Source organism: Bufo gargarizans, chromosome 3 (assembly GCF_014858855.1).
Source record: "Bufo gargarizans isolate SCDJY-AF-19 chromosome 3, ASM1485885v1, whole genome shotgun sequence".
Lineage (NCBI taxonomy): Eukaryota > Metazoa > Chordata > Amphibia > Anura > Bufonidae > Bufo > Bufo gargarizans.
The window spans coordinates 98,755,635-98,769,188 of record NC_058082.1 but is presented as its reverse complement, the minus strand read 5'-3'; the positions used below and the strand labels follow the sequence as shown (position 1 = coordinate 98,769,188).

Below are 13,554 nucleotides of genomic sequence, written 5' to 3'. Positions count from 1 at the left end.
AAAGCCTAAGGATGTCTATTGATGACAGCATATGTCATCCGTAACTGTTTGTCATGTATGCATTGCTAAGGGACGCTAAAACAAATAAAGAACCCAGGAAATCCAAATGAGAGAAAGGAATGACAAATTGATGTAAAAAAAAAAAAACTGACACATGGAATCCAGATATACTCCATTATTCATATGGATGCAAAATGGTGATTTTGTTTTTGAAGATGCTAAGTGGATGGGCCGTCTACAGAGAAATACCATACATGAGATATTTTGTAAATTTTATTGGATATTTTTGTTGTTAAGGTTAAAAGAATTGGCTAAATAATGTCTGGTGGCAATTCTTCAAATAATCACAGGGGGGCAGCAGAGCACTGAGAACATCAATGAAGATGCTGCACACTAGGGCAATGTCAATATTACAACTCATTGTCTACTTCTGAACTCCTACACAAAACTGATGGGTACATAAAAACTTTATAACTTTTATAGTTAAATACTCCTAATAAATAAAAAGAATAAACAGATACTGGTTCTGACAGGAATAAAAAGTTTTTCAAACACCAGAAAAAGAACAAAAGCTATCGCCTCCAACCTCATCTCAGGTCTGTGGCAAGGTCATACACTGAAGTCAATGCCAGCTCCAATGGGCTCCAGTAGGAAAGTTCAGTTTATTGGGTACTGGTTTTTTCTATCCATAAATTGGGCTCCTTTCCTCAATGATGCCCTAAGTAGTAAACTATTCCACTTACCCCTAGAAAACTAAAATATACAAGAGCAAAAGCAGAGAAGGAGGGGGCTCTAAAGAAGGGAACATCCAAAAAATGAAAAGGAGTAGTCCGACTTATTAAAAAAAAAATAATCCCCTGCCAGCAATTGTGATAAAATAATAAAAGATTGTCTACTTACCTATTTTATTCCACATCACTTACGGCACTGTCACTCTGGCTGCAGCAATGAGGTGCCTGTATATACTGCTGCAGCCAATCACTGGCCTCTTCAGTGTACGCCACATGACTGCTGAGGCCAGTGATCGGCTGCAGCGGTCAAGTGAAGTAAGTATATAGAAACATCATTGCTGCTGCCAGAGACAGTGGGGAGCATGAGAGCTAAACACCATCCCTACCCCATGTGTGACTCCAAAAAGACCTTTTTGTGCACACTTTCTCCATTATACATTTTTCCTTTATTATGAAAGTTTTTATCTTGATCAAAATAAAGTGTCTTCTTTAAAGAATAACTAAACTTTCAGGCAACTTCGTTAAAAATGTTTTAAAGACCCAAAAAATAACTTTTGTAGTATACATTATTAATGTATTTTACTGTTTTACTAAAGAAATAGGCAGCCATCCTATAGCGCTTTAGAATCCGTATACTGGTACATCGCCGACATCCACTGTACTGGTGATCTAGGGACCGCAGCGGATGCTGGATGGGCAGGAGCATACATCGCTGCCCCTGCCTGTGCCCCCTCGGCTTGGCTAACATGTACTGATGTGCTATGCCAGGGTTTAGCTGAGCAGACTCCTGCCTGTGCCAGCTCAGCACATAGGTACAGGGTCTAAACAAGGACTGCAGCATTAGCTCCTCTACATCCAGAGATAAAGCCTTTAGAAATCATGTCGGGAGTGAAAGGTGCAGGTATTGCAGCCCCCATTGGGACTCATTTCTAAGGGCTGTAACTTGCCATGTATTGTGGCTACTGCTGCCAAACAAGACCAACATGGTGACTGTAGCCCAATCAGAAGTGGCCCTCCTTCCGCAGCCCCCAAACCGTGTTCATTTTAAACAGTATTGTCCTTTCCTGCTTGAATGAACACCATTCGGAATGATCAGTATGTGCGGTGGTGGTGGTGGTGGGGGGTTACGTAGTGCAATTACCTGATATATTATTGTAACTGTATCCCTTCCATGTATTTACCGCGCTGCCTGTGTATCCCCATTGTATAGAACAGAGTAATGTTAGTTATTGTGCTAAACTGAAGCAAATATTAGAGTGTATCCCAAGTATGAATGTAGGACTAAGGGTTCGGCCAAATAGTGATCTTGGTCGTGCGACAGCGGTCGTGTCCGAGGACCACAGTGGAATTGCAGTGTAGTGGCGCTAGCATAGAAATGAAGTACGACCTCAGAATCGCTAAAAAACTGCTAGATTTATGAGATTCCAGGGCCGCGGTTGCAGCAAACAGTCGCACTGCTACCCCATTCAATTCTATGCACTGTTACACTGCGATCCTTGGGCGTAACCAATATCGCTGTGTAGCCAAACCCTAAAGCTGGTTGTAGACTATATAAGTCATCCAAACACACCAAATTCAGCACAATCTAATGTGAATGAATGCCTATAAGGCCTCATGCCCACAAGCGTTGTTTCGGTCTGCATCTGAGCCGCATTTTTTGCAGCTCGGATGCGGACCCATTCACTTCAATGTGGCCACAAAAGATGCGGACAGCACTTCGTGCACGTCCTATTCTTGTCTTTTTTGCAGACAAGAATAGGCATTTCTATTATGGGTGGCCCATTCTGTTCTGTAAATTGCCAAAGGCATATGGGCGGCATCTGTGTTTTGCGGATCTGCAATTTGCGGACCGCAAAACACAGGGCGGTCATGTGCATGAGGCCTAAGACTGTCCCCTGAGGACTCAAACATGTTGGATTTCAACACGTCCCATCCCTTTTCTCCAAGGAAGATAAGCCACATATTTAGCTGGACCCACAGATATAGACATGCATGCTCAGAACCCAGTGCACATGTCCATGGTGGGGGGGAGGTCAGGAATAATCGTTTTGGAGGACAGCGATCACATGTGTAGGGTCAGTTTTATTTTTCTGCACTTCTTAGCCTTAGGTCTATTGCACACAACGTTGTGTGTCTGTGGCATACGGCGGGTCTGCAATACACAGGCACCGGCCCGTGTGCACTCCGCATCACGGATGCGGACCCATTCACTTGAATGGCTCCGCAATCACGGAGATGCGGAACGGAAGCACGGATCGGAACCCCACGGAAGCACTAAGGGGTGCTTCCGTGGTGTTTCTGTCCGTGCCTCCGCACCGCCAAAAAATAGAACTTCAAGTTGACTGGGTCTCGATCCATCCCGGCGGCCGCACAGATGTTGCCCGTGCATTGGGGACGGCAAATTGCGGTCCCCAATGCATGGAATGGATGCACAACATTGGCGTGCAAGAGGCCTTATACTGCTGTCATGCAGACCGCGGTATCTCCTGGAAACACTGCAGTCGCCTGTGTCTGCCATATTCTCTGGAGCTGGCTTACCGTATGTACTGCCTCATCCGCAGTATGACTAATGTGCTGTAAACAAGATGACAGTTCACACTGGCATTTCCAACCACTCCTAAGTTTAGATGAAATCCCCCTGCCCCGCGTTATGTCCTGGGGGAGTCGGTGACGCAATGTTTTCCGTGTGGTGGCACTGCTGGGTCTGCAGGACAGGGAGTACATCCTGTGGACGGCACACCGCTGTTTGCTTTCCTCCATGTCTGGAATCTCTGACTCGTGTTTTGCTTCTCGGCGGGATATCGGTTTATGGGGCAGTATTAATAGAAAGCCTTGTTTTCGTCCAGCGAGCCAGTGCATTTATTTTTAAGTGGGTTTTCCTTTTAGTTAATCGCAAGCTTTCTGAATTATGTGGAAAACACTCAGCGCCACATTATGAAGCCGGTGTATTTATACTACGGTGCCGCGGGGATGGATGTCCATGCTGTTACTTTACAGAGCTAAACAGCGCTCGCCGGGAGGCACTGCGTTACCTTCCTGTTTTGTTCCAGCACTATACCAAAATAGCAGACGCCACTGCCCCGAATTCCTCTACACGTGCATGAGCCGCGGTATCTCCAGATCTGCTGTACAACTCCACTATGCATGGTATTTCCCATTGCACATGCAGAATAATAATAATCAGACCTATCAAATGTACACAATGAAAAAATTCTATATATTCAATGAACAGCTACTGTCAAGTATTTACTATTATAGGTCATAGTCATTGGATCAGACCTTGGCCGCCATCCCTCTGCTTTGTCATTACTATGACATTTGTAATGTGTATTTTAGGTCTTGACTATATTTGTACATACGTGGTATGTGGATACGTCTCTCCATTGTGTACTTTCGATGCAGAATTCATACTGTATGTGATACTTTGGGGAACACTGTGCAGTAGGCATTTATTACTTAAAGAGGTTGTCCAGGCTTTTAATATTGATGACTGATCCTCAGAATAGGTCATCGATATCAGATCGGCGGGTGTCTGACACCTATCCGCCACCCCCTGCCGATCAGCTGTATGACAGGAAGGCGCGCGCAGTGTGCACGTGCCGTCTCCCATCTCTCTTCTTGCTCACTGCTGCTATGTCTATGGCAAAGCAGCAGCGAGCAGGAAGACGGCACGTGCACACTGCGCGCGCCTTCCTGTCATACAGCTGATCGGCAGGGGTGCCGGGTGTGGGACCCCTGCCGATCTGATATTGATAACCTATCCTGAGGATTGGTCATCAAGCCCAGAGAACCCCTTTAAAAATAAGGCCTGGTGACAACAGAAGGATTTGCAAAAAGAGTCACAAACATATGGTCAATGCCTTTAGAAGCAGTCCATATGTTATTCAATGCAGGACATAAATGCAAATGAGTCTCTGGGAGCCACGAGGGTGTTACCATTACACCTAGAGGCTCTGCTCTCTCTGCAACTCCCGCGCCCTCTGCACTTTGATTGACAGGACCAGGTAGAATGACGTTTACACTACCTGGCCCTGTCAATCAAAGTGCAGAGGGTGTGGCAGTTGCAGAGAGAGCAGAGACTGTAGGTGTAATAGCAACGCCCCCATTGCTCCTAGAGTCTCATTTGCATATATTAAAACATCATTTTTCTCAGCGATGCGGGCACATATGAACATGGGACCAACACAGATGCCTTCAGCTGCCAAGTGCACATGGAACAGGTCAGCCAGTGTCATAGGTATGATACCTAACATGTATCCATCTACCCATCAATGACTTCTCACCCCTCCATGTCTAATAATAACATGCTATATAGAACTCATATAAATGAACAACTACATCTGCTTTCACAATTATTCTATACCACCTGCTAATGCTTTCCCATATCACTTGATATACTATGGCCACCCAAAGCGTTGGGGCCAGTTGTGGTACAAGCTTGCAGACACTGCCAATGATTACCATTACATCAGTTCTAATACATCACTTATCAGGTCAAAGAAGACACAGTATAACAAAAGTAACCTGTAAGAAATACTGACTGTGCTCTCCTAGACAAGACAACCCCACCCCTGGAAGATGGACACTGACCATCAGGACGTCAGTCGGGGCGTTATGCCCATACTAGCGATGAACCTCCTATCACATGCTGTGATCATAGTTGGATACAGAAGGGCAAACAGATCCATGGATTTTTATATGGGTTCATATATCAGGGGTTTATAAAGTGTAACTGTATTCTCATTATTGATTTCCTTGCTTTTGTGTAGTAATGAGGGAAAGCACGGTGTACCTGCGAGTTTCCGATTGTCCAGTTTCAGCCTATTGTGAGGATTGGTGCCGTAGAGAAGAACGTGCGTCTCCGTATGTACAGACTGCAGCTCTTCCAAGGACGCTTTCCTACCACGAATACACTGCCGAGAAAAATGTAAGCATTTTAGCAGGAGCCTGTAGTGACTGGAAGAAAAATATGATATGTGAATAGAAGTGATTTATGTCAGGGTGAGTTAGGCTGTGTTCACATCTGCAGTGGAGACATCATAGGAAGTTCTGTCAGATAAGACGCCAAGAATAGAGCAACATACAGAGATAATTTTCCATCACCACAAGAGGAACAATGTAGGAACCCCAAGAGATACGACTATATGTCAGTGGGGTCCAACGGGCGCCACTGGGGACTGTCCTATGAAGGATTAGAGCAGTGAGACTATGGAACTCTCTGCCCGAGGAGGTGGTGATGGTGAGTACAATAAAAGAATTCAAGAGGGGCCTGGATGTATTTCTGGAGCGTAATAATATTACAGGCTATAGCTACTAGAGAGGGGTCGTTGATCCAGGGAGTTATTCTGATTTTTTTTTACCTTTTTTACCACTAAAGTGAGGAAAATTGGTTAATAAACTAGGTTACTTTTATGCAGAAGTGAATAGAGCCTCTACAGTTTAAGCCATGTTCACATCAGGTTTCTGTCCCACATTTAGCGCATACACATGACATATACATTAAACAGATGCTGTAAAGTGTTGTCCATCACCATAGGGTTCCATCATATCCATTTAATGTACACTTTTTTTGCTGGACTCTTACTTCACAATGGTTCCTCAACCCTCTCTCCTGTAAGCGTGACCAGATGCTCTGGATTCTTCCAGCATGCTCTGGGTGGTTGCTGTTGTCTCCACAGGTGCACTGATGCTTTAACATCACAGAGTCATATACGATTCCTACGGCGGGAAGAGGACAAGTTTTTTAGCGTTGCGTTTTTCATCCATTCCCTTTACGATTACTGTGTGGGGCTCTCATCAAGTACATTAGCCTTTACCTGTGGTGAAGCGGGGTTTGTCAGTTTGTTCTGCCACGGAAAGCGTCATGGTTTTCGAAGAAGGGTCTTGAGTGGGGAGAGAAGCTGAAGCCGGAGAAGACTTTGCTCGAGAGAGAGGACGATGTGCTCCTGACACTAGTGGAATCATCAGGGTATCCAAGGGAGCTCTTTTCACATGCTGGGGGGTGCGATGATGGGCCGTCTCCCAGACATAGTTCTGAGAGGAACATAAGAAGCATTTGTAAATTACCAAACAGGTAGCAGGAGGGCAGCCGAGAACATGTCATACTGCCATGACACCAGGAGAGACTTCAAACTACAACCACATCATTATATTCAATTTAAAGAGTGACTCGCTGATTAAGTGAATGTAAATGTCAATATATTCCATGTCTTATAATATAGGCGCCTGATTTGAGCAGGAACGGCTGCCCACCTAACGTGTATCAGGGTTTTCTGAGTCTATCCTGACAGCAGATGTCAGGAAAAAAAGAGGTTGGGGTGTATGGGGGAAGCAATGGCTTAGCACAGGCAAAACATCTGTCAAGGGTTTAACAAACTGCCCACTGGGGTTCAATGAAACCAGTCTATCATCCATAGCTTCCTTCTTGGGCATGTCACTAGTAATTTGCATGCAATTCTTACCTGGGGAAGGAAGTGCTGTGGGACCACTGGCTGGCTGCCTCTGTGTACCTCTGGTGAAGCACCTCGCAAAGACTCAGTTCGGACTCGAGAAGGGTTTCCTCCCATTTCTGTAGGCCTCTCATTTACAGAAACGCTATCGTCCATCTCTTCTGATGGGATCTGGCTTAATCTTGGTTTTTCACTTGTTTTCTGAGGGCGCTGAGTGAGAAGACAATGAAGCAGATCCAAATTAAACATGCCAACTATATATGCTACTCAAGGGACACGACACTACCTCTGTTACAATGGACATATCAGTTATAACAAAAGACAGGAGTCTGCTCTAAAGGTACAAGTTCTGATCACACTTGGCTTCTCTTTTGTCACCTTCACCAGTGCCCTAGTGCACAGACCGTCATCGCTGGCCAGTAGGCTGTGGTGTCTGTCAGCGGGTATTTCAATCAGAATCCTGCACTAAGATCTTTGGGGGCATTTATTAAGACCGGCGTTTTAGGCGCCAGTCTTAATAACCCGTATAGCTGGCGGTGGATCCGCCGAAGTTATGAAGAGGCACTTTTGGTGAATTCAAAGACTCAACATATTTCATGCAAGTTGAACTTTCCACGTGCAAACTGCTAACATTTTTCCAATCCTCACCTTGTTCACCCATTTTGCATAATTGGGTAATGCTGCGTATTGCTGCTGGAAAAGTAGCTGCTGCTGGAGTGTCTTGGGATTTTGAGGAAGTGGCTCAGAACGTGTGCGACTTAAGGTTCTGTGTCCCGAAGCAGACAAATGGTCAGCGCTGATAAGAGAGTGGGTGAATTGCAATGGTACTGACCCCAGGCCTTGTACTATAATGGAAAAAAAATAAAAAATACAGGGATATTTATTAACAAATAATGGTCATACTCACACTTACCACAAGGTGGCAGGGTGGGCAGTTTGCTTCCAATAATAGCTTCTAGCATAGGCGATGGAGTGACTGAGACATGAGGATTTCAGAACTGCACACGCTAACTTAGTCGTGGAGTTTGTCATTTAAGCAGAATCATATTTTCATTACCATTAGGTCAGGTAAGTGGGGTCCCAGTGACAGGACCCTCACTGATTTAGTTATCCTCTATCCTGTGGATAGAGGATAACTTGTCACAACCACAACCCCTTTAACAATGCTTCTGTCCTGTCTAGGAAAAAGTCAGATTGTCAACTGGTCCCACTGAAAACGGTGGGTTCAGCCGAAAATATTTTAATGCATATGGGGGTCATGTAGTTTCTAGTGAGATTATACATAAATTTGCATAAAATAACGTATGTTATACCAAATGTAACATAATAACCAGATCATTGCTCCTATGTATGTTACATAACACGTCATGAAATGTAGAACTATTACTATAACGACTTTATAAATCAGTAGTACATTGGACTATATGAAGCAAAATAATAAATTGTATTAGGGGAAACCCACGCAAACACGGGGAGAACATACAAGCTCCATGCAGATGTTATCTTTGGTCGGATTTGAACCTAGGACCCCAGGGCTGCAAGGCACCAGTGCTAACCACTGAGCCACCCTGCTGCCATATGCCATCTCTCCCTTGGTGTCTCTGTGGATCACCTCCAGACAGTACTGGCCACTGACACAACACAATCCATCTGTCATACAATAGTTCTTGTTCCACTTGGCCTTCATTTAAAAGAAGAGGGTTTCTCATGCTGAAATGTGACCTATCAAGAGCTTATATGCCAAGGTGGCAGACCATGCAGTTGCTATGGCCCTTGGAGAGAGGGGGTCCAACCCTGGTTGGTACCATACCCATCACCATTGGTTAGTGAGGACCTTAACAGAACTCCCTTCTTCAGATGAACTTCAACATTACCAAAAAAGCGGACAGGGAATTGGCCTAAGGGTCATGGAAAGAGTGTTGAGGAGGCACAAACATGAGACCCTTCTGTTCTAAAAAGAAAGTGCATACAGTACCTGCAACCAAAGGAGTGTGTGCACCAGAGGGCTCCAGGATGATGAGGGGCTGAATACGAGCTGCAGCCAGGGAATTTGTACCATCATCAATACCAGGCACATACATAACTCTGGGAATCAGACCCTGAATAAAACACGAGGCAAAAGGGTTTCCCATCAACACACAGTAACTACTAATACCTGTCCAGGAGCTCATACAAAGACTGGTAGCTATATAGATACGACTATTTGTTACGCGGACGAATACGACTTATAGCAAGACATTATTACGAGCAGGAAAATTATCCTATTAAGCTAAAGTTTGATGATTCTGAATATTGTAACTATCTATAGCATTTCAGAAGTAAACAGATATCATAGGATTAGATCTTTCAGAAAGGGTTACACACACTGGTGTCAAGTGAAGGAAACAGACTTGTAACTTTATGGTCTAGGGGACACTAGAAGGCATTTACCTCCGAACCAGCACCAGATAGTGAGGGTAGGCTTCCATTTTCAGCTGTCAGACTATCATTCGGAGAGCTGCAGCCGGAGACGGGAGTGCTGCTACTACTGGGGGATGAATCTGCAAAGAAATAGGGGGAAAAATCAAGATACCAGAAAGATATAAAGACTGTAGTCAATGACAGTATCATAGGTCCTACACATGTCCATTGGAGATATAACTGGAGAGTACTACTTCTCCTTGTGGAGAGCATCTAGTACAGGGATCAGCAACCTCTGGTACTCCAGCTGTTCAGAAACTACTACTCCCAGAGTGCTTTATTCACTTCCATGGGAGTTAGAAGAGCAGCCGAGCATGTTTGCATGCTAGGAGTTGTAGTTTCACAGCAGCTGGAGTGCCGAAGGTTGCTGATGCCTGATCTAGTAGGTGTAGGGAGTCTTACAGGCCAAGCAATGCCACCAATGTAGTGCCACCAGTTGGAAGGTAGCTATCCTAGGAATCAATGTTTGACCTTTTAAAACATGCCTTGAAACCTAACTTATGATTATAGCCAAGCCAGTACCACTTTCGGTGTCCAAGAATTGCCACTCATTTTTGCAGGACAGAGAGAACTGACTTAAATGGACCCTAACCTTTTACACAAGCTTGCAAAAATGAATAGTACAAGCAATCGCAAGTAACTCTGTACTATGGCTTTTCAGAGAGAAATGTCTAATATTATCTGTTGTCCCCCCCCCCCCCATCTTGCTAATTGCTCGTGTCTTTGAAATATTCTTTAAATTTATCTCGATATGGGAGAAGCTCACAGAGGGATCACATTACACAAGCTAATACAAGTCTATGGAGAGGGGAGAAGGGAGGAGTGAGCAGGAACTCAGAGACACAAACAGCCAAAGAAACCAGAAACACAGCTTCTGTCTCTGCCCAGAGACATTCAGAGAAGTACAGGTCAGTACTACTCTGTATTGTCCTCCGTGATCTTGGGGCTGCTTCTGAATGAGTAAGAGAAGGTTAGGAAGCAGATTCTCCTCTACTTTAAGAGTGCAGTGGATGGCAGCTAGTCTCAACCCACCATGTCTGGGAGAATTGTAAATTACACATTTACCAAGCACTGAGGAAAACTGCCTAAAAATGCCACATACAATCATATAATGGCCAGAAATAGTGATATTCCTCATGTACACACGCTGTACTACTGATTAATGCAAAATTTGTTGTATGGCTAGTTACGCATTAACTGGGTGAAAGGCCTTTCTCGGGATCCCAGGGGTACCACTTCTACTCGTGGAGAGCACCCTGAATCGTGACAAAGGCCTCTCACCCAGTTATTCCAGTTCTCTCTGCTCTGAACTGATGAGGGCACATACCAAAGCAGATTTCTGCAGAAGAGGTCCTGGCTTGCTAAAATATTACATTATGTCTCAAGGTCTGTTTAAAAGGTCAAACAATGAGTTACAGAATAGCTAACTTACATCTGGTTACACTAGAGGCAGTTTTTTTATTTTTATTATTATTATTATTATTATTTTTTTTTAGAAAGATGGTTAATTTTCACATATAACTTAGAAAACTGTATCTGACTGTGTTTTTCAAGGGCTATATATAATCACTAGTGAGAACATAGAATAGAAAATATAAACCAAGCAATTATGATTAAAAAAAATTCATTTTATAACAATATAATACAAATATAATATAATGTATTGAAAGCCATTCAGCACAATATACCGCTGAAGCTATAGAGAGGCAGTGGAAATGGCAAAATGGAAATGCAGTAGGGCGTTTAGATAACTGGATAGCCTAGTTTATTAATGGGATGTTGTAGAAGATGTCTAAAGCTAACCTGGTGAGGACGAAAAGGACATTCCCCTACTTCTGATTACAACCCCTCATGCATCATTCACCCACCCTGTGTCTCTGGGGGTCTTCTTCTAACTGCTGGTGGAGCGCTTTCCTTGCGCATGAGTGGGTTCTTCCTCCTCTCCCCAGACTTCTTGGGTCTGACAGGCCACTTCAAGTTTGGCTCAGAGGCTGTGGGGAAATTAAGTTCTATATGTTAACAGCTCACATGCAACCTTGCCAAGTTCTGGATCCAGTATTTCTAGTTGTTTAGACCGCACCAGAACCGATCACGTGAGCACACATATGTGCATTACATATAGCTGCCACTAACAGGATAATATCCTGGCAGGTAGTAGTGACTGTCTGCAAGGGCTGATCCCTACCAACCCACATACTAATTCAATGTAGTACCGGGATCCCAAGCCAGTTGGAAACCACTAAAAAAACTATAATGCAAGTCACGAAAAGGGCAACCCTGTACTATGGCTAAGGTAGTGACATCCCAAATTCTGAAGGCCATCTAAGTAACATTATGTGACTAAGACACATGTTTCTGGGTTATTAATGTGCGCTCATTATCCGTGAACAAAATGCAAATGGGTCCAAAGTGCAGAGAACAAGTGATTAGCTTTTCTCTGGAGAGAAACCCATTTGACATGATAACCAGTTCGCCCAGCTGCTGGTATTGCTATGTCACTGGAGTACAAAGACAACACATTTTATTGCAGATCTATCAAGGACAGCTGGCCTGTACACTTCCGACTATAACCTATTCAAGACCTTCAATCATATCTAGTCAGTCGTTTATAGCCTTACTGCCCATCACATGTGAATAATGCTAGCAGGCCGATGAGCGTGACCAGCACCCTGTGAGCACATATAGTGTGCTATGCCGATGCAGTCTCAGAGTGCGGTATAGCACATAGTAAAGCTACTTTCACACTGGCGTTTTGGCTTTCCGTTTGTGAGATCCGTTCAGGGATCTCACAAGCGGTCCAAAACGGATGAGTTTTGCCCTAATGCATTCTGAATGGAAAAGGTTATGCTCAGAATGCATCAGTTTGCCGCCGTTCCATCTCCATTCCACTTCGGAGGTGGACACCAAAACGCCGCTTGCAGTGTTCTGGTGTCCGTCTGACGAAACTGAGCCAAACGGATCCGTCCTGGCACACAATGTAAGTCAATGGGAGCAGATCCGTTTTCACTGACACAATCTGGCACAACAGAAAACGGATCCGTCCTCCATTGACTTTCAATGGTGTTCAAGACGGATCCGTCCTGGCTATGTTACAGATAATACAGACGGATCCGTTCTGAACGGATGCAGACGGTTGTATTATCTGAACGGATCCGTCTGTGAAGATCCATGACGGATCCGCACCAAACGCGAGTGTTAAAGTAGGCTAACATAGTTTGTGAGGCTGAAAAAGATATACACAGATCATGTTGAGCCTGTTATCCTGCAAGGTGGATCGAGAGGAAGGCAAGAACCCCAATGAGGCGGAAGTCAATCTTCCTTATCTTAGGAAAAAATTACTTCCCGACTCCAATCAGAATAACTCCCTGGATCAAGGTCCCTTCTCCAGGAATCTAGTAACTATAACCTGTAATATTATTACCCTCCAGAAATTTATCCAGGCCCTTCTTGAACTCAGTTAATTCATCATCACCATCTCCTTAGTCTCACTGCTCTTACAGTAAAGAATCCCTTCTACGTTGATGGAGAAACCTCCCTTCCTCTACACTACCATATCTGAGGATTCGCAAAATACACATGCGGTCTGTGTGCATCCCGCAATTTTAATGGGACCCACCGTAAAAAGGGCAGGTTCTATAATTTGAGGCCCGGCTGTTCTGATGTGAACAACACACGGATGACATCTGTGTGCTGTTTTTTTTTTTTTTTTTTGCAGACCCATAGAAGATAGATAGATAGATCCATGTTCAATCAAAAATGTGGACCAAATGAGGCCCCAAACACGTGTGCATGAGGCCTTATATATAGTAGTTAGATCTTCCGGCAGCTGCATTTTTTCTAAACTGAGTAAACCTAATTTGGTTATCTTTCTAGGGACCATAGTGCATCCATGACGAAGGGCTTCAAAGACCACC

General features: G+C 44.2%; 1 protein-coding gene across 7 annotated transcripts in view; it reads right to left on the bottom strand.

Annotated features, from left to right (window-relative positions):
* Positions 1-13,554, bottom strand: part of HDAC7 (histone deacetylase 7) — a 346,419-nt gene that overhangs the window by 34,703 nt on the left and 298,162 nt on the right. For 6 of the 7 annotated variants that reach the window (XR_006388255.1, XM_044286038.1, XM_044286041.1 and 3 more), the window contains 8 exons: positions 11,509-11,631; positions 9,611-9,720; positions 9,156-9,279; positions 7,829-8,025; positions 7,193-7,390; positions 6,548-6,764; positions 6,316-6,449; positions 5,524-5,644 (listed from right to left, as the gene is read on the bottom strand). Coding sequence is in view for 6 of the 7 variants with exons in the window: in XM_044286038.1 (XP_044141973.1) it covers positions 5,524-5,644; positions 6,316-6,449; positions 6,548-6,764; positions 7,193-7,390; positions 7,829-8,025; positions 9,156-9,279; positions 9,611-9,720; positions 11,509-11,631 (1,224 nt within the window). In the remaining variant the exon portion in view is untranslated. The remainder of the gene's footprint in view (positions 1-5,523; positions 5,645-6,315; positions 6,450-6,547; positions 6,765-7,192; positions 7,391-7,828; positions 8,026-9,155; positions 9,280-9,610; positions 9,721-11,508; positions 11,632-13,554) is intronic. The other variant, XM_044286037.1, reaches the window with a different exon arrangement.